Raw genomic sequence first — 22,604 nt, 5'->3', positions numbered from 1 at the left:
TCCCTACAAAAAAGAAATGTTACATAGATCATAACTTTGTTAACTCAGATCATAGTGAATAAAAACACTATGCCAAAACTTACAAGAATATCTTTCAAATATCTCATCATTTTACCAAGTAATCTAAAGAACTAATTTTAACTCCTAAGATATTCTTTAAGTTTTGACACGGTATCTTTATTCACTATGATTTCCATTAATGAAGATATTATTTACACAACCGAAGTTTTCCCAAGGGATTTGATGGCTCTTTTTAGACACTACTTTACTTCTAGTCATTTCCAATGGGATAATGCATATTATGAGGTAACCCACAAGGTCCTGTGATCGCTAATTTTTCTAGAGAGAAATTCTAACGCTCAGCTCTATCAAAAGCAAATACAAAGCCATGTTGATGGTATCGATTTGTGGATGATAGATTTGTGTTTTGGCTACATGGTAAAATAGCTTTAAAAGAATCCTTTTGTTATCTAAATGTTGTTGTTGTTGTCATAGTTGTGATGTCCAGTCTGAAGACTGGTTTGATGCAGCTGTCCATGCTACTCTATCCAGTGCAAACCTCTTCATCTCTGAATAACTACTACAACTTATATCCTTCTGAATCCGCTTATTGTATTCCTCTGTACTCGACAATTTTTAACCTCCCCCCCCCCCCACCACCACCCAAAAGACACACACACACACACACACACACACACACACACACACACACACAAGAAAAACTTCCAGTACTAAATTGCTGATCTCTTGACGCCTCAGAATGTGTCCTATCAAACGATCCCTCATTCTACATTCTACACATGTGGTGTACAAATTTCTTTTCTTCCCAGTTATATTCAGTATCTTCTCCTCATTAGTTATGTGACCTACACATCTAACCTTCAGCATTCTTCTGTAGGACCACATTTCAAAAACTTCTATTCTCTTCTTGTCTAAACTGTTGATCGTCCATGTTTCATTTCCATACATGGCTACAATCCATACAAATACTTTCAGAAAGGACTTCCTAAATCTATAATCAATGTTAACAAATTTCTCTTCTTCAGAAACACTTTTCTTGCCATTGTCAGTTTACATTTTGTAACCTCTCTACTTCAGCCATCACTAGTTATTTTGTTGCCCAAATAACAAAACTCGTCAACTACTTTAAGTGTTTGTTTCCTAATCTAATTCCCTTAGCATCACCTGATTAAATTCAATGACATTTCATTACCACTGTTTTGTTTTTGTTGATCTTCATCTTATACCCTACTTTCAAGACACTGTAAATTCTGTTCAACTGCACTTCCAAGTCCTTTGCTATCTCTGACAGAATTACAATGTCATCAGCAAACCTCAAAGTTTTTATTTCTTCTTATGGAACTTTAATTACTATTCCAAATTTTTCTTTGGTTTCCTTCACTCCCTGGTCAGTGTACAGATTGAATAACATTGGGGATAGGCTACAATCCTCACTCCCTTTTTCAACCACTGTGTCGTTTTCATGCCCCTTGTCTCTTATAACTATCATCTGGTTTTTGTACTAGTTGTATATAGCCTTTCGCTCCCTGTATTTTACCCCTGCTGCTTTCAGAATTTCAAAGAGATTATTCCAATCAACATTGTCAAAAGTTTTCTAAGTCTACAAAGGCTATAAATGTGGGTTTTCCTTTCCTTCATCTATCTTCTAAGTTAAGTCATAAGGTCAGTAGTGTCTCCCATGTTCATACATTTCTCCAGAACCGAAACTGATCTTACCTGAGGTCAGCTTCTACCAGTTTTTTCGTTCTTTAGTATTTTGCAACCATGACTCATTAAACTGATATTTCGGTACTATTCTCAACTGTCAGCACCTCTTTTCCTTGGAATTGGAATTATTACATTCTTCTTGAAGTCTGAGGATATTTCGCCTGCCTCATTCATGTTGCATACTGGGTGAAGAGTTCCGTCATGGTAAGCTCCCCCAAGACTACCAAGAGTTCTGACACAACACTGTCTACCACTTGAGCTTTGTTTTGACTTAAGTCTTTCAGTGCACTGTCAAATTCTTTCAGTGCTCTGTCAAATTCTTCTCACATTTATCATACCTCCCACCTCATCTTCATCTACATCCTCTTCCATTTCTATAATATCACCTTCAACTTCATCTATGATATTCGTACAGCTGCTTCTCTTTTCTCCATAGAATTCTTTCAATTTTCCTGTAAGTGGTACCTATCTTTCCCCTGGTGAAATATGCTACTAAAGCCTTACATTCGTCTTTCACTGATCCTGCTTAGGCATTTTGCACTTCCTGCCAATCTCATGTTTTAGACGTTTGTATTCCCTTTTATCTGCTTAATTTGCTACATTTTTATAGTTTCTTCTTTCATTAATTAAATTCAGCATCTCCTGTGTTATCCAAGGCCTTGTCTTCTCACATATTTAAGCCTCTGCTGCCTTCACTATTTCATCTCTCAAAACTACCCACTCATTTTCTACTGTATTCCTTTACCCTGTTAACTGTTGTCTAATGCTCCCTCTGAAACTCTGAACAACCTCCAGTTCTTTCAACTTATTCAGGTTCTATCTCCATAATTTTCTACCTTTTTGCAATTTCTTTAGTTTTAATCTATAGTGCATAACCAATAAATCTACATCTACACCTATACTCTGCAAACCACCGTGAGGTGCATGGCAGAGAGTAGGTCCTATTGTACTAGTTATTTGGTTTTCTTCCTGTTGAATTAACATATGGAGCGTGGGAAGAATGAGTGTTTGAATGCCTCTGTGCTTCCAGTAATTATCATAATCTTATCCTCACGATCCCTGTGTGAGTGATACATAGGGGGTTGTAGTATATCCTGAGAGCAATCATTTAAAGCCAATTCTTGAAACTTTGTTAACAGATTTTTTCAGGAAGTGAGTCAGAGTCCATTGCTGAATGGTTTAAAGAAGATGGACTGTGTAAAATATTAAAGTTTCTGCTGATGTTACCTTCTATTATCGCAACTGATATAAATTATGTTTCCTTTCCTTATCTCCTATGAATTTCTTATATAAGAGACACACACATTGATCATACTACACACTGATCTTGCCAAAAGCCAAGAAGCGATTCTTCTTGGTGTTGTAGCTCTCAGGGGCACCCTGGGATGCTCTCTGTGCGAGGCACCTCCGAGCATCTCCGTGAGCTGACATCACTTTGGGTGTGACGCTCGGCAACTATCTAGTTTGACTAGGAGTTGAGCGGGATTTTATTCTGCGTCTGGTCAGGGCAGAAACTGATAAGGCTGAAGGCCGGCGCAAGGCTAAATAAGTAACGTATCTGGAAAGACAGCATCAGTTGTTGTGCAGCTGCAAGTGCAACAGCATTGAACAGTGAATGGAGATGCCATGCTATAGGAGGAGCTTTAGGCATTCTCAGCTGTTGGTCTATAAGGCCATTGATTACATAGAAGTTATACGAGTAGTAATGTCAGAGCGCAAGGGATTCAACAAGGCCTGTCATTGTGTAGCAGGTGTGTTCTGAATTTTATACTTACGCAGAAAGATAAACCTCAACATGCTAATGGTTGGGTTACTGCTGCAACTGTGCAATATCGTGTGATACAGTAAAAGCCATTACAAGTCTGGAGAGTTTTACTAGCACAGATGTGATTGCTTAGTGCACATTTCAAGTGAATGAGGTGTACAATACAGGACATTTGTCAGACACGATAGTTTACATCTCTCTTCAAGAGTCTGCCGTTTCAGTTCCTTCAGTATTTCTGTGACACTCTCCCATGGATTAAACAAACCTAAGTGTGTTTGTGCTGTCCTTCTCTGTATATGTTCAATATTCCCTGTTAGGCCTATCTAGTATGGGTCCCACACACACTTGATCAATGTTCTAGAACCAGTCACACAAGTGATTTGTAAGCAATCTCTTTTGTAGACTGATTGCACTTCCCCAGTATTCTACAAACAAACTGAAGTCTACCACCTGCTTTACCCATAACTGAACCTATGTGATCATTCCATTTCACATTTCAACAAAGTGTTACACGTAGGTACTTGTAGGAGTTGGCTGACTCCAACAGTGACTCATTGATATTATAGTCAAAGGATACACATTTTTTTTCATTTTGTGAAGTGCAAATTGTGGTCAGAGTCAACATCTGCCCCTGGAAATGTCTTACAACTTAAAATCAGGTTTTGAAATCTCTCTCTTAACATTGTATTACCAATCAGAAAACTTCCGCAGTCTCCTGGTCTCTTTTATGTGTACAACCTTATGTCATTGACTCTTAAACCAAACGTTAGTGATGGTTCAATTATGCCGTTTGCAAAGTTCTACCACGAGGCTCCCTCTTTCACTGCTTTCTCCCAGTCCATTTTCACCTAGAATTTTTCCTTCTCTTCCCTTCGCATTATCGAATTCCAGTCCTCCATCAAAATTACATTTTCATCTCCTTCAACTATCTGAATAATTTCTTTTATCCCATCACGTATTTCTTCAATCTGTTCATCATTTGTAGAGCTAGTTGGCACATAAACTTGTACTACTGTGAAGGGTGTTGGTTTTGTGTCCATCTTGGATGTGACAATGCGATCACTGTGCTGTTCATTGTAGCTTACCTGCATTCCTATTTTCTTATTCATAATTAAACCTACTCCTGTATTGCCAACAGCCTTGCCACAGTGTAACACTGGTACCTGTATCACCGAAGTTAGGCGCTGCCGGGCTGGGGTAGCACATGGATGGGCGACCATACCATCTGCCAAATGCTGTTGGCAGGCAGGGTGCACTCAGCCTCTGTGAGACAAACTGAGGAGCTACTTGATCGAGAAGTAGCGGCTCCAGTCTCGTACACTGACATGTGGCCGGGAGAGCAGTAAGCTGACCACATGCCCCTCCATATCCGCATCCAGTGATGCCCATGGGCTGAGCATGACACAGCAACCGGTCAGTGCCGTTGGGCCTTCCAAGGCCTGTTCAGATGGAGTTTTCAATACTCCTGTATTACCGCTATCTGGTTTTGTATTTATAACCCTGTATTCACCTGATCAGTAGTCCTCCTCCTCCTGCCTCTTTCTTGGATGAACTACCTCCAGAACGGTGCATACAAGACTAAAAGAACATGAAAATCTTCACTGACTAGGGGAAATAGCAAAATCAGCTGCAGCAGAGCGCACTCTTCAGTCAGAATATCAAGGAGTGAAGTTTTCTGAAACCAAAAATTTGTCTACAATTACTAAGTCTTTTCTGAGAGTATTTGTATGGAGTGTAGCCATACATGGAAGTGAAACATAGACGATAAGCATTTTCGACAAGAAGGGAATAGATGCTTTTGAAATGTGTTGCTACAGAAGAATGTTGAAGATTAGGTGGGTAGATCACATAGCTAATGAGGAGTTACTGAATAGAACTGGAGAAAAAAGAAATTTTGTGACACAACCTGACTAAAAGAAGGGATCGGTTGATAGGACAGATTCTGAGACAATCAAGAGATCACAAATTTAGTAGTGGAGGGAAGTGTGTGTATGTATTGGGAGGGGGGAAATAAAAATCATAAGTGTGTGTATGTATTGGGAGGGGGGAAATAAAAATCATAAAGGGGAGATGAATACAGTAAGTAGATTCAGAAAGATGTAAGTTGCAGTAGTTATTCGGAGATGAAGATGCTGGTACACGGCAGAGTAGTGTGGAGATGTGGTCAAACCAGTCTTCAAACTGAAGACCACATCATCAACAACAACAACAACATGACTAAGTATTATCCGCTGCTATATAGAGAAGCCATCGAAATACATAATCACGGGGATAATTGTAACAGAAAAGACGAAGCCATGAAACTTAGTGGTATATGGGCAACGGCTCTGCAGAATCGATAGATTGGGTCATACAACCTGGAAGACTTACTAGGAACTAAGACATCTGGTCCTGAAAGTCTTCATTGTACTTAAATACAATAGAACTACACAGCTTAAAAGACCAACTAATTTTTGTTATTGCTCCTCCTGAGGCTCCTTAAAAATGAAATCATCTTTAAGTGGTATATTGCAATACAGTTATTGTAAATTCTCAAAGTTTACAGTTTTATATCTAAGATAATCAGCTTTGCAAATACAATAAAATATGGAAAACAGATAAAAATGTACAATAGTTAAAGCAAACATCATAATCCCCAAGTGTTGCAGCTTATCAGTAATTCAGCCGATTTTCCTTGATACAGCAGGTGATCTCCTCTCTGAGCAATGTGCTAAACTTTTAATGCCACAAATTATAATTAGGTATCTTTTTCTACTTATTAAGGCAGTATACTATAGAGGTTAAGCCACTGGATTCACATTCAGCAGCAGCAGGTTTCAAATACTCAAGCAACATCCAGAAATATGTTTCCGATTATTTCCATAAAACAATTACATTTCATTCTATCATTGTCCAGTTTAAGCTCGCTCTATCTCTGACGACCTCACAATCAGCTGAATTTTACCCACCAACCTACCTTTTTTCTTCACATCATTTTCATAGGGCGCAGTAATGGAATTCCTTTGGACAGAGCAGTTCACAGGCAGTTGTCAATCAGCATTGAAGAACACAGTCACTGATTCGGTTATAGCTACAAATAGTGAAAGAAACTGCATAGGACATATGAAGAATGGAAATAATGACTTGAGGGATCAAACCCGTGCAAGTTACCATCAATCTGGTACCATTACAACTATGTGAAATCTGTGGAAGAATTGTGGCAAATAGGCCCATTTTTGTAAATGATATTAAATGTATCATACAGGACAAAGAAATGTTTCAAGACGTAATCATAGTATGTTGCTTTAAGTAGCACAGTTGTTGACTCTGTACCCAAAACAGCAAAGAAAAAATGTTTATCCGCACTGAACTTGTGAAACCTGTTACAGGGGACAGTTTCAGGGTCCATGTATATAGCCAAAAAGGTAGCTTCTGATATTTCACAGGTGAGTGAAGGACTAATTCTGTAAATAATCTCCTAGGCTGTGTCTCAGCTGTTTCTCCACTATATCTTTCTTCCAGGAACGCTATTTCAGTATGATATATAGGAGAACTTCTGTGAAGTTTGGAAAGTAGAATGGGCACTGGCAGAATTGAAGCTGTGAGTGTGGATCATAATTTGTGCCTGGATAACTAGTCGGGAAGAGCAATGCCACTGAAATACAATGTTCAAGGTTTGTGACCCAGTCTGATCCACAGTTTTAATCTGTCAAGACATTACAAGTCTCCACTTGTCCTAATAAAACTTGTCCTAATAAAACCAGTCAGTACTCCCATTTACTTGCAGATTTTGTTTCTATGTTAATAGCAGTTCTGGAAATGATACAGATGACTGTAATTCTTCAGTTTTTCTGACATATATCATGTATGAAAATTTTTTGGGCACAAGCAGATCTTTATGACAGACATGCACAACTACCTGACCATCCACCTGAGAACTTTCTGCACAGTTTTCTATGTAAGCAATTGCATTGGCAGAGCTGTCGTTTGTACTCAGGTGATTCATGTGAAAAGGTTTCCAACTTGATTATGGGTGCATGACAGGAATTAACAGACTTTGAATGTGGAATGATAGTAGGAGCCAGAGACATGTAACATTCCATTTCAAAAATCATTTGGGTATTCAGTATTCCAAAATCCACATGAGTGTGTTGAGAATACCATGTTTCAGCAACGCAGTGGCCGACAGCCTTCACTGAATGATAGAGAGCAGTGACTTTTGCATAGAATTGTCAGTGCTAACAAACAAGCAATACTGTGTCAAACAACCGCAGAAATCAATGTGGGATGTATGACAAACATACCTGTTAGGACTGTACGGCGAAATTTGGCATTAATGGGCTATGGCAGCAGATGACAAATGCAAGTGCCTTCGCTAACAGTACAACATCACTTGCAGCACCTCTCCTGGGCTCATGACCATGTGGGTAGGGTCCTACACAACTGAAAAACCATGGCCTGGTCAGATGAGTACTAGTTTCAGTTGGAAAGGACTGATGGTAGGGTTCGAGCGTGGCGCAGACCCCACAAAGTGATGGACCCAAGTTGTCAACAAGGCACTGTGCAAGCTGGTGGTGGCTCCATAATGGTGTGGGCTGTGTTTACATGGCATGGGCTGGGTCCTCTGGTTTAACTGAAGCAATAACTGACAGGAAATGGTCATGTTCGGCTACCGGGAGACGATTTGCAGCCATTTATGGACTTCATGTTCCAAAACAAAAATGGAATTTTTGTGGATGACAATGCGCCATGTCAGTGGGCCACAACTGTTCTGGATAATTCGAGTGAATGCAGGCCACTCAGATCGCCCAACATGAATCCCACCTAGCATTTGTGAGACATCACTGAGATGTCAGTTAGTGAACAAAATATTGTATCAGCAAGATTTTTGTAATTATGGACAGCTATAGGGGCATCATGGCTCAATGTTTCTGCAGGGGCCTTCCAACGACTTGAGTCCATGCCACATCGAGTTGCCAAACTATGCCGGGCAAAAGGAGGACCGACACGATGTTAGAAGGTATCCCATGACTTTTGTCACTTCAGCTTACAGCTGCTGATTACAGCCAACTGTTCCTTTGACACTTAAAGTTTTGAAATTGAAACAATAATCACTTAGACAGTAAAAATAAATATAAAAAATATTTTTTGTTGGTAGTATTGTTTCTATTTTCAGTAACAAAAAGGGTGACTGACCAGCTGCAGGTGTTGGGTGCTGGCCATTTTCAAAGGCATCAGAAGATTCTTCCTTTACAGCTTCATTTATCTGTGTTGCCCATTTGATGATCACTCCTTCAATTGCACTTTTCAAGTACAGGTCTACTTTTTCGCCTTTGCTAAAATGGGGGGGTAAAAAAAAAAGAAAAACATTTTACTGTAACATTATACGAATCCCGTAATGGACATTGGTTCAAATTTTGGATATGCACTGAAATCAAAAATTAAAAATTTTAGTGCTACAAAGAGGACTGACATTCCCCTCCTAAAAGAATATGCTACCAACTAAAAGATCAAATTTAAGTGAACAGTTCATAAACCTATTATCCTCACCATTTTTCTTCAACAGTAGTAGCCAGTAATGGGAGATTAATAGCCATGCAGTAGGGTCTACTAAATAATTTGTTGAAATAACTAACACACACCAAAGAAATGAAGATACTATCTTATGGTCACAAATCACGGAGGAAAAAAAATGAATTCATACAAACAAAACAAGAAGCCAGGATAAGAAAAGGTCAAAAGAATCATGCTACTGAAAAATGTGGAAAGAAAATCAGAAATGAAGAATTAGTTATACAGAAGGACCTTGACAAGGCACCTATGGGTAGAAGTATGTATGAATTGATTGGAGTAAGGATGAAGTAAAAGCCCAAAGAGGAAGAGTGTATAAAAAAGTACAAGAGAGAATAGTTTTTAGTATAATAAAATGCTACTGTAAATTCAAAATGCTGGCAACAGCACAAAGCTCTCTGTCACAACTACTGTGCTTTTACTCTGCATGATATATCACTAAAGCACTGCAACATTATTAGTATCACACTGGTTCCGTGTACATGGACCTATACCCGCTGCAAGCAAAACATACATACATACATCTCTAATGTAGAATGTCATTATGAGGGGACTTAAAAAAGTAAGTTACACATTATTATGGAAGGCCAAGTAACTTCTGTTGAATACTGCACTACACTTCAAAATGACAGAGATACATGATACTATTTTTCAATGTAGTTACCAAGTCTCTGTAAATAATGGTCAGAACATTCTACCATCTGTTCAGTTCCTCAATGATAGAAATCTGCTCCTTGGTCACAGAGCCATTTGAGGACTGCTGTGGGAACATCCTCATTGCCGAAAAACATGCAAATTGCTGAAAATCAGTTCCTCAATTGCCTGTGCATCATCGTATGAGGAAAATATCTATGGCCTGCCTTCTGATCAACATCACCCACATCTGTGAGGCTATGGTCAAATTGTTAGCACAATTTCACTATGGTTGGACACTGCATTTGGCCCAGAATATCACGGTGAATCTGTATGTAATTTAGATTTTTTGCCCACAAGAATTGTACTGTCCCATGTATTTCAAGTTTGAAGTACATTTACAGTTGCCATGCCATTTCATACCACACTGTACAGCAACTGTTATCCATACGACAGCAGAATTGTGTCTGCTGGATATCCAGAAATTAACACTGTCTTTTGACAATGCATCACTCTTGTTGCACAATGGTCTTAGTGTGAGATGACTTTTGTAACTTACCTTCGACATCAGCACAAGCCAATAAAAAACGTGCTGTGATGCATTCATTCTGCAGTTAATCATGTCATTTTATAACAATAGGCCCTGTGAGGTGACAGAGACTATGTTATAGTTCATCTTTTAACCAGAAAAAAGATTAGGCCAAATCCTAGATAAATTATAATACATGACAACTGTGATAGAGGAGGCGTTATTAGATAGAGACAGCATTAGCTATCTGTGGGACATAAGGCATTACTAGACAGAGAATGGATCAGCTGGTACTTTTCTGAATTTCAAGTCATCTGTAAGTCAGCAAATATAAACAGCATGCTGTGCCAGGACACAAGAAACTTAGTTCAGTTACAACGTGAAAACTGCATTCATGGCATCATTGTTGAACATTGTACCGAATTACAGAATAAAAGGAAAACTGCATTAAAGTGTCACTACAAGTCAGTATACACACTTCCATTCCAGGCATTGCCAGAATTCAATGTGAGTTGCTAGGGAAAAGTTAGCCTAAACTGCTTGGGGGAGGGGGGGGGGGTCACCTATGGTGAACACAGTAATGGAAGTTCTAGTAATACCCCCTATGGCATCCAACATAAAACTCCAGTTCTTCACCATATGTTTGGTGTTCTCAAAACGAAGAATGGTTGCCAGTTTCCTTTAGATTTCACAGCCAAGAACGCTGTCACTGACTGTTTTTCCTCTTTTAATCGATTTTTTGAGTCTTCCATAGCATTTAACCTCATTTCAAATTTCTGAAGCAATTATACCTGGAAGTGTGGCAGATAATCTAAGACGAGTAATGAATACTCACAGCAACAAAGTGAATAACAAATTATTTAAGTTATAGCAAAAGTCAATTATTTGTACTGATAAAATTCACAGAGCACCAATAGCATTCTTAGCTTTTGTAAGTGCAAGTTATTTCCTAAGAAAGGAAACATGAATAATGGGGGTAATAGATAGAGTAATAACCTATTGAACTTTATTCCTGCACAGATTGGAATCAAGCTTCAAAGGCTTCTTCAGCATCTTGTATGGGTGTTGAGTGAAGTCAAGTCAACCTAATTGTTAAAGTGCATTGTGTCATTCTGTGGCTGTTTAAAATTAACTGTGTGATACGAAGTCCCATCTACTGTGATGTCAGAGATGTTATTTGATTTCTTAATGGCCAGGCATTCAGTTAATAGAAATTTATCATAAACTATGGGAAATACATGATAATAAAGTAATGAATTACATAAATGTGCAAAATCAATGTGAAATGTTTTGACAATACAGTAACTAATGAATGCAATGTGTGAAAGCGATGTGAATTGTTCAACAATGGCCATAGATGATTTGAAGACTTAACTGAAGAATGAAATCAAACAAATCGCTTTTCACAAGATTCATAGATTTGCTAGGCAGGAAACATTTTGGAAGTGATACCAAGGCTTTACTGTATGATTAAATGATGATGGCGTCCTCTTGGGTAAAATATTCCGGAGGTAAAACAGTCCCCCATTCGGATCTCCGGGCGGGGACTACTCAAGAGGACGTCGTTATCAGGAGAAAGAAAACTGGCATTCTACGGATCGGAGCGTGGAATGTCAGATCCCTTAATCGGGCAGGTAGGTCAGAAAATTTAAAAAGGGAAATGGATAGGTTAAAGTTAGATATAGTGGGAATTAGTGAAGTTCGGTGACAGGAGGAACAAGACTTTTGGTCAGGCGAATACAGGGTTATAAATACAAAATCAAATAGGGGTAATGCAGGAGTAGGTTTAATAATGAATAAAAAAATAGGAGTGCGGGTTAGCTACTACAAACAGCATAGTGAACGCATTATTGTGGCCAAGATAGACACAAAGCCCATGCCTACTACAGTAGTACAAGTTTATATGCCAACTAGCTCTGCAGATGATGAAGAAATTTATGAAATGTATGACGAGATAAAAGAAATTATTCAGGTAGTGAAGGGAGACGAAAATTTAATAGTCATGGATGACTGGAATTCGTCAGTAGGAAAAGGGAGAGAAGGAAACATAGTAGGTGAATATGGATTGGGGGGAAGAAATGAAAGAGGAAGCCGCCTTGTAGAATTTTGCACAGAGCATAACTTAATCATAGCTAACACTTGGTTCAAGAATCATAAAAGAAGGTTGTATACCTGGAAGAATCCTGGAGATACTAAAAGGTATCAGATAGATTATATAATGGTAAGACAGAGATTTAGGAACTAGGTTTTAAACTGTAAGACATTTCCAGGGGCAGATGTGGATTCTGACCACAATCTATTGGTTACGAACTGCAGATTGAAACTGAAGAAACTGCAAAAAGGTGGGAATTTAAGGAGATGGGACCTGGATAAACTGAAAGAACCAGAGGTTGTACAGAGTTTCAGGGAGAGCATAAGGGAACAATTGACAATAATGGGGGAAAGAAATACCGTAGAAGAATGGGTAGCTCTGAGGGATGAAGTAGTGAAGGCAGCAGAGGATCAAGTAGGTAAAAAGATGAGGGCTAATAGAAATCCTTGGGTAACAGAAGAAATATTGAATTTAATTGATGAAAGGAGAAAATATAAAAATGCAGTAAATGAAGCAGGCAAAAAGGAATACAAACGTCTCAAAAATGAGATCGACAGGAAGTGCAAAATGGCTAAGCAGGGATGGCTAGAGGACAAATGTCAGGATATAGAGGCTTGTCTCACTAGGGGTAAGATAGATACTGCCTACAGGAAAATTAAAGAGACCTTTGGAGAGAAGAGAACCACTTGTATGAATATCAAGAGCTCAGATGGCAACCCAGTTCTAAGCAAAGAAGGGAAGGCAGAAAGGTGGAAGGAGTATATAGAGGGTTTATACAAGGGCGATGTACTTGAGGACAATATTATGGAAATGGAAGAGGATGTAGATGAAGATGAAATGGGAGATAAGATACTGCATGAAGAGTTTGACAGAGCACTGAAAGACCTGAGTCGAAACAAGGCCCCGGGAGTAGACAACATTCCATTAGAACTACTGATGGCCTTGGGAGAGCCAGTCATGACAAAACTCTACCATCTGGTGAGCAAGATGTATGAGACAGGCGAAATACCCACAGACTTCAAGAAGAATATAATAATTCCAATACCAAAGAAAGCAAGTGTTGACAGATGTGAAAATTACCGAACTATCAGTTTAATAAGTCACAGCTGCAAAATACTTACACGAATTCTTTACAGACGAATGGAAAAACTGGTAGAAGGGGACCTCGGGGAAGATCAGTTTGGATTCCGTAGAAATGTTGGAACACGTGAGACAATACTAACCTTACGACTTATCTTAGAAGAAAGATTAAGAAAAGACAAACCTACGTTTCTAGCATTTGTAGACTTAGAGAAAGCTTTTGACAATGTTAACTGGAATACTCTCTTTCAAATTCTGAAGGTGGCAGGGGTAAAATACAAGGAGCGAAAGGCTATTTACAATTTGTACAGAAACCAGATGGCAGTTATAAGAGTCGAGGGGCATGAAAGGGAAGCAGTGGTTGGGAAAGGAGTGAGACAGGGTTGTAGCCTCTCCCCGATGTTATTCAATCTGTATATTGAGCAAGCAATAAAGGAAACAAAAGAAAAATTTGGAGTAGGTATTAAAATTCATGGAGAAGAAGTAAAAACTTTGAGGTTCGCCGATGACATTGTAATTCTGTCAGAGACAGCAAAGGACTTGGAAGAGCAGTTGAACGGAATGGACAGTGTCTTGAAAGGAGGATATAAGATGAACATCAACAAAAGCAAAACGAGGATAATGGAACGTAGTCAAATTAAATCGGGTGATGCTGAGGGGATTAGATTAGGAAATGAGACACTTAAAGTAGTAAAGGAGTTTTGCTATTTAGGGAGTAAAATAACTGATGATGGTCGAAGTAGAGAGGATATAAAATGTAGACCGGCAATGGCAAGGAAATCGTTTCTGAAGAAGAGAAATTTGTTAACATCGAGTATAGATTTAAGTGTCAGGAAGTCGTTTCTGAAAGTATTTGTATGGAGTGTAGCCATGTATGGAAGTGAAACATGGACGATAACCAGTTTGGACAAGAAGAGAATAGAAGCTTTCGAAATGTGGTGCTACAGAAGAATGCTGAAGATAAGGTGGGTAGATCACGTAACTAATGAGGAGGTATTGAATAGGATTGGGGAGAAGAGAATTTTGTGGCACAACTTGACTAGAAGAAGGGATCGGTTGGTAGGACATGTTTTGAGGCATCAAGGGATCACAAATTTAGCATTGGAGGGCAGCGTGGAGGGTAAAAATCATAGAGGGAGACCAAGAGATCAATACACTAAGCAGATTCAGAAGGATGTAGGTTGCAGTAGGTACTGGGAGATGAAGAAGCTTGCACAGGATAGAGTAGCATGGAGAGCTGCATCAAACCAGTCTCAGGACTGAAGACCACAATAACAACAACAAAGGTAAACAATACAATGAACAACTGGCTTAACAGAGTGGTAGCAGCAGACTACAACATGGGAATTCTGAAGGTTGGTGACAGATACGACAAATTGTTTAGTAACAGTGATGTTTATGTAGAGAAGTAAAGTAAGATTCAATTCATTGAGTGACATGTTTCTTGTTACTATATTTTTTTAAATATATTATAGCCAAAAAGCAATTACTTCCTGGACTAAGCAAAATTATATGGACTACAGAGGGGCGAGGAAGCAGGAGAAGAGGGAGGAAGTTATGTCACTCAGGATCCAAGCTAAGAGAGCCCATCTTGTATGAGGAAGACGAGAGGTAAATATGAGGCAGTGGGAGCTTGGTACAATATTTTAAATTCTGAGTTAGACAATTCAGTTCAGATATGTCATCTCATTGTGGACTGCCATCACTTATTTTGTTTTTGTACTTATGTAACAAGTATTAGAAGTCACTCCAGCAGCAACTTAACAGATAAGGTAAAGAGTTACACAGTCGGGTAAGCCTGTACCTCTCAGTAATATCAACTAGGGCTTGGTGAACTCTCTCCACTCCAGCTGGCATTGGCAGTAGTGTATGACCAGTAATTTTTCCTCTAACTTCATACACAATGCTTTTGAGTTCATGTATATGTCTTTGTATATCCTCTGCCACAACTTTTGGCCATCCTCTGTGATTCCCAGGGTTCGATAGAAGAGGTACAAAAACCTGTAAATAAGAAATGATAAAATATGATACCAAAATGGCAACTAACCTCCAAATGACACCACAGAATATAAGAGATCTGAGGGCAACTGTAGGTCATAGCTGAAATCACTGACTTTCATCCAGTTGTATCAAACAAAATAGTATGAAAACAATGATGTAAAAAATGACAAATATTTAAGTTTTTATACCAATATAAGTCAATGTAGTCAAATATTTAAATTATTTAATGAGCAGAATGTAAGAAGACTGTGCAGAAATTTTACAATTTATATATTATGCTACGAGTCCAAAACACTGCTGTGTTTGAATATATTGTTTATTACAATATGCCTATCCTGGCACGATTGCCATCTTCAGGTTATCTGTGGAAAGCACATAATTTGGTACAATATTTTAAATTCTGAGTTAGACAATTTAATGTATTATAGAATTATGGTTTGTTACATATATCAGGTGGTCTTGACATCCATATGACATCGATGTCTCAGATGCTGTCACATTACTGTATAAGTTTGGTCCTTTGCTGTTGGTGGAGCTATAGTAGGTGTTAAACTTGCGCTGAAGCAGTTATTTGTGATGATGTTTAATTATGACAGTTTATTTCATAATGATGTTGCTTGACAGCTGTATTGACAGTAGAGCCATCAATGTTATATAGTTAGAGGTTGTTTTCTTCTGTGGTATTCTGCAAGTCGTATCTTTGTTCTTACCAGCAAACAGCCTGTAACCATACAATATTGCCGACTCAACTGTCGGATTCATGCTAATGGCAGCCAAAGTGTAACACCCAACTAGAAACAAAGGTGGAACCTAAGGTCTCTGCTGAGAAGATGTCTACTGGTGCAGCTTCTGGCCAGTGGGAGAAGCAGTCTACCAGTGTTAATAACTAACAATGGCCATTCCTTGGAAGTAAGGGGCCGAGCACACTGATATGAATGTGTGCAAATTGAGCTGTTGTATCCAGAAAATTGCCCACTGGTGAATGCACATCTGTTGACTTTGCTGATTGTCGTGTTGCTGCACCAACTCCTAGATGGTGCAAGTAATGTCTATTAACAAAATCCAACGCCTAGTGCATGGGTAGGAAAGGGTGAGATTTGTCACTGGAAACTTTGCAGTACAACCTGGCGTTGGCGCCAGGAAACTCTACTGTCTGAAATTTCAGCGATGTTTCAGAGTCTTTAAGCAGGTCGTGCAGCTCTCGCTCTGACTGTTGTGCTGCCACGAGTTCTGTAAAATCCATGAAACGAGTGATGGTCCCAATGTGAGAGAGGCAGTCAGCCACTATATTCCAGAGATGTGTTCTATATCTGTGCTGCACTGAGAAATGTAGATCAACTGGTTGTGCCTCCGAGGTGAACAATTCATGTTATTTTGTCAGAAGGCATATGCGAGCAGCTTATGATCAGTAGAGATGGTAGATTCTCTGGCCTCCAGTTGAGATCGTGAATATTTAATGGCTTCCTAGATCGCTAAAAGCACTTTGTCATCGGCATTCCATTTCTGTTGAGATGGAGATAGCTCATTCCAGAAGAATCCTAGTGGTTGTCATGCTCCATCACAAAGTTGTTGCAGTGCCGTGCTGACTACCATCTGACTCGCATCAACTGCCATTGTCACCAATAGAAATTGAGGACACTGAGGGAATGACGTAGTTCCTTGCAGGTATTTGACCGGGTCATCTGCAGAATGGCTTCACCTTTCTCCAGCATGGGCAGCAAACCTGATGGAGTGATGCTGTGGCGCAGAAAACCAACTTGTGCCAGGCTGAAGACATACTTGGGGGTATATAGAACAATGCCATACCATTCCAATCTTCTGAACACTTTGATAAGATGCTGCTAATGTTGCTCCACAGAGATAGAAAAGAACGAAATGTCACTGAGATAAGCAAAACAAAGTTTTAGCCCTTGTAGCATGGAGTCGATGAATTTTTGCCACATTTGCGCTGCATCTCGTGAGCCAAATGTTATGAACCAACTCTCAAAAAGGCTAAAAGGAGTAATAAGGGCTATCTTTTGTGTGTGTGCTCCTGCCAACAGAATCTGCTTATATGATTTTGCACAGTCTAAAACAATGAATCCAGTCATGCCACACAATGCATAATTATACCCCCAAAGCAATGGGATGGGATAACTATCAGGGAAAGTTCTAGCTTTTACAGCCCCCCAACAGTCACTACAAGGGTGCCATCCACCATTCTGCTTTGGTACTAAGTGTAGTGGACATGACCAGGGCCAACTCAACAGCCGCATCACACACTCACAAATCATGCCATCAAATTCTACTTTTTTTGCAGCAAGTCAACCTGGTACCAAGCGGCAAGATCAGCATGAGACTGTATGTGATGCACAGTGTCATGGGATATCTCCTTTGGTGCTACCGAAGGTCTTGCCAGTGTTGGGGATCTCAGCACACTCTCCACTGGTGTCTTGCATGACCTGAGCCATGTGCACTGCCCCATCTCAACGAAAACCTGCAGCTGTTAACCCAATGACGCCATTGACAAGCCACATATTCGCTATGTCAGGAAGCAGTTGATAATGTGCCAAAACAACCACACCTATTATGGGTTCTGACCTGTCTGCAACCGCGAAATCCCATGTTAAGTCACACTATAGTCCAAGGTCCAGGCTGATTCTTAGCATTCCGTACATTGGTATAGTTGAATTGTTGACAACAGTCAGGCAGAAGGCAGTACAGATCCACTTGCTGTGCATCTTCATGCACGGAAACGCACATTAAGTACAAACCAGTATCTATGAGGTTCATTCAAACGAAACCCTTTCAGTGCGTCTACCTTTGCCTTACACGTAAGGTGGCACCACATAGCTGCGGGTATGGTAGCACCATCTATTGGTAGGAAGATTGATATGTGCACACCGTTTGATGCTGCATAGCGACAGTGTGGTTTCACGATGAAGAGAAGGTGGTCGCACAAGTTATTGTACACTACCGAATATACAGGCGAGTAAGCAGGAACAACGAGGAGTGATTCGGGGCGCAAGTCACTAGAAGATGTTACTCATCCTGGGCAGGCTCATTGTGTCATCACATGGAAATGGTTGCGGAAGTGAGTGCTTTTAGTCGTGGACAACAGCTGAATCACTGTTGACAAGATCCATTGGTTACTTTGTGTTATCGTGGGCACGATGAAGTGTGTGATTGATTCCAGGCCTGGATCTTACAGCAGCCTACTAGTTTCTAAAGGATTGAATCGACGGGCTAGTGTCGCAATGGGATAAATGTGCCAACAGTTTTGGCGACTATTTTTGAGTTTGTGTACTGTTTATAACTACATTTTTGAGTTAATAAAATCATTACCCTTACCTTACACTAGTGGCTGGATTTCATTTGAATGCCCCTTATACAAGTTATTTCTGCTCAGATTTACAGTCACTGATGAATAGGCATTGAGACAATGCCCAGAAACTGATCAGCATGTCTACATCTAATTGCTACCAGCATTTGGGTGTGAACATAGAATTGTACCTTGCCTCCCAGGTCCCCAAATCTGCTGCGATACCAGCCAACAGCGGGCTTGTCAGTATCTGACGTTGACAAAGCGGAAGATGAACGTCACCTTGATCTCTTGCAATAATAACCCCTGTCTCTGCTGCAGCCACCCCTAGTCAATAATACTTCCATCTTCTTGGTTAGTAGATCCACTCTGTCGGAAAACACGTCGTAATCGGCCAGTGTTACCATGTGCAACGACAAGTTGTTGCACACCACCGTAACTGTATCACTGGTGCAGGTGTTATAGCATTAAATTTGTCAACTAACTCCACTTCAGCATCTAAGGGCATGCTGGTTTGTGACGCAATAATGCCTTTCACCTGTGGTGGCAGAGCAATTACTCTACAGTGTGTGCAAAAGACTATCAGGCACAGCTCCCACGTCCACCTCACTTAGCAGGTGTCATAAATATTGTGAACATCTTTTGTCGCCAATGTCTTATTGGGTTAGAACTTGTCTGATGTCTTCTTCCTGTGAAGTGGAAACCTGTCATGTCAGTTTCATTTTTAACTTCTCATCTGCATTCATCGTAGGCAAAGTGGCGATCACATCTTCAATCTCCGTTCCGTATTTCTGATCCAGCTGGTGAATTTAGTTGCATCTAATATTATTCCAGCATACAGAAAGCTTGCTTCCACCTGCAAAAATCATAATGCTGAGTTATGTGGCCAAAATAGTGGCAAGTGATATCGAAGGCACGGGCTTCATAAATGCATCCATCATGTTGAACGCAGGTCCTTCCTGTGATATAATGTGGCTAATTCTATCATGTCATGATCACCATTGTTGGTAAGGACTTGTGTCTGTGGCTGTCTGAACAAATCACTATGCACATATTATAAGCCAGCAATATAACAGAAGACTCTCTTCACTTCAGATTCAGCAACACTTTATTCTGATGTACAGAGAGTTGGTAAATGATGAATGTTAGATGGAGGCATTTTACATGGAAGGAAAGTTGACCCAACAACTAGAACATACAACAGTCAAAAGCAACTCTATAACTCATTAACGAAGGAATAAAAAACTATTCTAAGAGTAAGTGCATAAGCATCATAGAATACAGCACCTTTGGCAGCCGGCATGGAAACACTTTGACAGTGTTACAAAATTAAATGTGAAAACCACATGACTTGCACAGCACTGTATTGTCACTTCTCTCTGCTACACCAGCTAGCAGCATCTCGTCAATCGTTTCTTTAGTGACACGCAAGTTAGCCAGTGCTAGTCAGTGTGCTGTATGCCATACAGGTGGACCATTGGATTGGCAGGAGAAAATATCTGTGCTAATTTTTGAACAGATTTTATTCATATGAACTTTCCACAACATGAAACAGTCTACCATCACCCACAGAAACTTGCTGCAGTGAACTTCTCAAATATTTGACTCCTCAACATGATATCAAGGTTGTCTGGTTTGATTGCCTTATTTGCTCCATTTATAAAAAGACTGCATCCCCCCCCCCCTGACTCTCTCTCTCTCTCACACACACACACACATACACACACACACACACAAAATATATCCATTTCTGGATTTGTCCTAATTTCTAGATCCTTTGCAGATTCGCTGGTGGTTACTGGAGATGTATCATCAGCATACATGATCACTGTTTCCTTTACAGCTTCTGGCATGTCATCTATATATAGAATAAATAGTAATATGGTCCCAACACCAAATGTTGGAGTATACCATATTATAGCTCTTTGAATACTGAAAGCACATTTTCGATTCTGTTGCCATGTTTGTATGTTATCTCTACATATTCTTGCCTATTTTCAATAAATGTCTTGATAATATTTACTGTTCTGCCTCTTATGCCATACTGGTTAAATTTTTCTAATAGAAGTCTCTGACACACGCAGCAGAAGCCTTTGATAAGCCAAGGAAGATACTACAGACTTGGTTCTGATTTTCCAGTACCCTGACTACAAATGCTGTGAAGTCTGCAACTGCTATCTTTGTGGGTAGACTGACTGAAAATTATATTTTATTGGGCCTATTGTCTACAAAAGTAGCTTATGCATAAGACATTGTACAAGTCAGTTTACAAGTATACAGGCAAAATTAATTTCTATGCTTCCTTATTTAAGATTACAATAAAACACTTCATACATTAAGTATTTACAGTACAACTTGCTCAAAATGGAATCGCATGGGACTAAAATAATTTTCCAAACTGGGAAAGTTTCTAGATTACACAGAACACACTAGGTTACAAAAAATTTGTCAAGTGCTATGCACACAAGTATAAAATTTGTAGCTTTCTATATATTTACTTACCTTTACTCTTGTACAGTAGGTAGATATTTACTTACTGTATACTGTACAATAGAACACATTATATTATTATACTAACTGATACATAATATGGCATGTCTGTGTTTTTACCAACTGATACATAATATGGTATGTCTGTGTTTTTACTTTAACTTCAGATTCATATGTTGTTGTACACACACACACACACACACACACACACACACACACACACACACACACATTATTCCTGTGTTTGTTTAATTTACATTTCACTTTTTTTACCACATATCAAGGAGGGAAACCTCTTTGAATTTCCTGTTCAGAACTGTTTTTTCTACGAAATTTTTTGCACTATACAGTAGATCCACCTGCTTGGAAGAATTTGTGTGTGTTGCAAATTGCAAAACTGTTATGCATACAATTGCTTCTTCAGGCTTGTTAATTTTTCTATGGACATTATTTTGCTCCTCCTCCTCTTGCTTTGTGCCCTCCTCAACATTTTATATGTTGCTGATGTCTATTACATCTGTTGCCAAAGTAGAAGAGAAGTTAGTAGACAGAAAGTCATCACTCTGAACATAGTCATCTGGACTACATGAAATGTTTTCCAGTTGAATTAATTCAGCAACTGCTGCAGGATTTTCTTGAGCTTTGATGAGTACAGAAGCATCTTGTCCATCACTTCCAAACCCTGCTTTGTTCAAGCACTTGGTGACAGCTTCGAGCTTTATTTCCCTTGCTGCTAAGCCAATAAAATTTACTACATCCAGGACAGAAACTAACTGTGCAAGAGCAAACACACTTTCAGTCGCAAAGAATAAGTGACTACATCAATAATCGCCTATAATGGAACTTGAATGCATAAATAACCTCCTGGTCCATGGGTTGTGGGAGACTGGTTGTACCTGGTGGTAACTAAGTCAATTTCAATCTGATAACTTGACTTTTGAGTGGCAGGTTGCACTGTCTATGAAAAGGAGAACTTAGAGATTTCCTTTTTTCATTTTGGCAATGAAAGAGCCCAGCCACTCTTCCACTGAACTATTTACAATGCACACCTTCTTATAGATTTGTCATGTGATACGAAGCTTACTGATGTCTATATTCTCAAAACAATGGGTTTTTGCTACATTTCCAATGACCAGTGGCTTCTCCAGTGCACTCAACATGTTTCCACACAGCAGTACAGTGAGTCTTTCCTTGGACATTTTCCACTGATGCACTTTTCACCTTGAATTGCTAACAATTTTGAAGGGAGTGTGCGATAAAACAGTCCCATTCATTGGCAATGAACATGTCTTTTGCGTCATAATTCACAATTAGGTTGTGTAGTGCTGGCTTCCATTCTGGTGCTACATTTTCTTGCACATCCTTAGCTTCCCCACACACTTCACTCGCCACGACATTGTGTCTAACTTTGAAACTGGCCAGACATCCTGTAGAT

General features: G+C 39.5%; 1 protein-coding gene across 1 annotated transcript in view; it reads right to left on the bottom strand.

Moving 5' to 3' along the window:
• LOC126234993 (dynein beta chain, ciliary-like) overlaps positions 1-22,604 on the bottom strand; it is a 732,993-nt gene that overhangs the window by 694,339 nt on the left and 16,050 nt on the right. Inside the window, exons 4-5 of the mRNA XM_049943730.1 lie at positions 15,182-15,378; positions 8,669-8,808 (exon numbers count right to left, since the gene is read on the bottom strand). Coding sequence (XP_049799687.1) covers positions 8,669-8,808; positions 15,182-15,378 — 337 coding nt within the window. The remainder of the gene's footprint in view (positions 1-8,668; positions 8,809-15,181; positions 15,379-22,604) is intronic.

This window comes from Schistocerca nitens, chromosome 2, assembly GCF_023898315.1.
Source record: "Schistocerca nitens isolate TAMUIC-IGC-003100 chromosome 2, iqSchNite1.1, whole genome shotgun sequence".
In the NCBI taxonomy this organism is placed as follows: domain Eukaryota; kingdom Metazoa; phylum Arthropoda; class Insecta; order Orthoptera; family Acrididae; genus Schistocerca; species Schistocerca nitens.
Note: the sequence above shows the minus strand (reverse complement) of the source record. Positions and strands in the feature narration are given on the sequence as shown.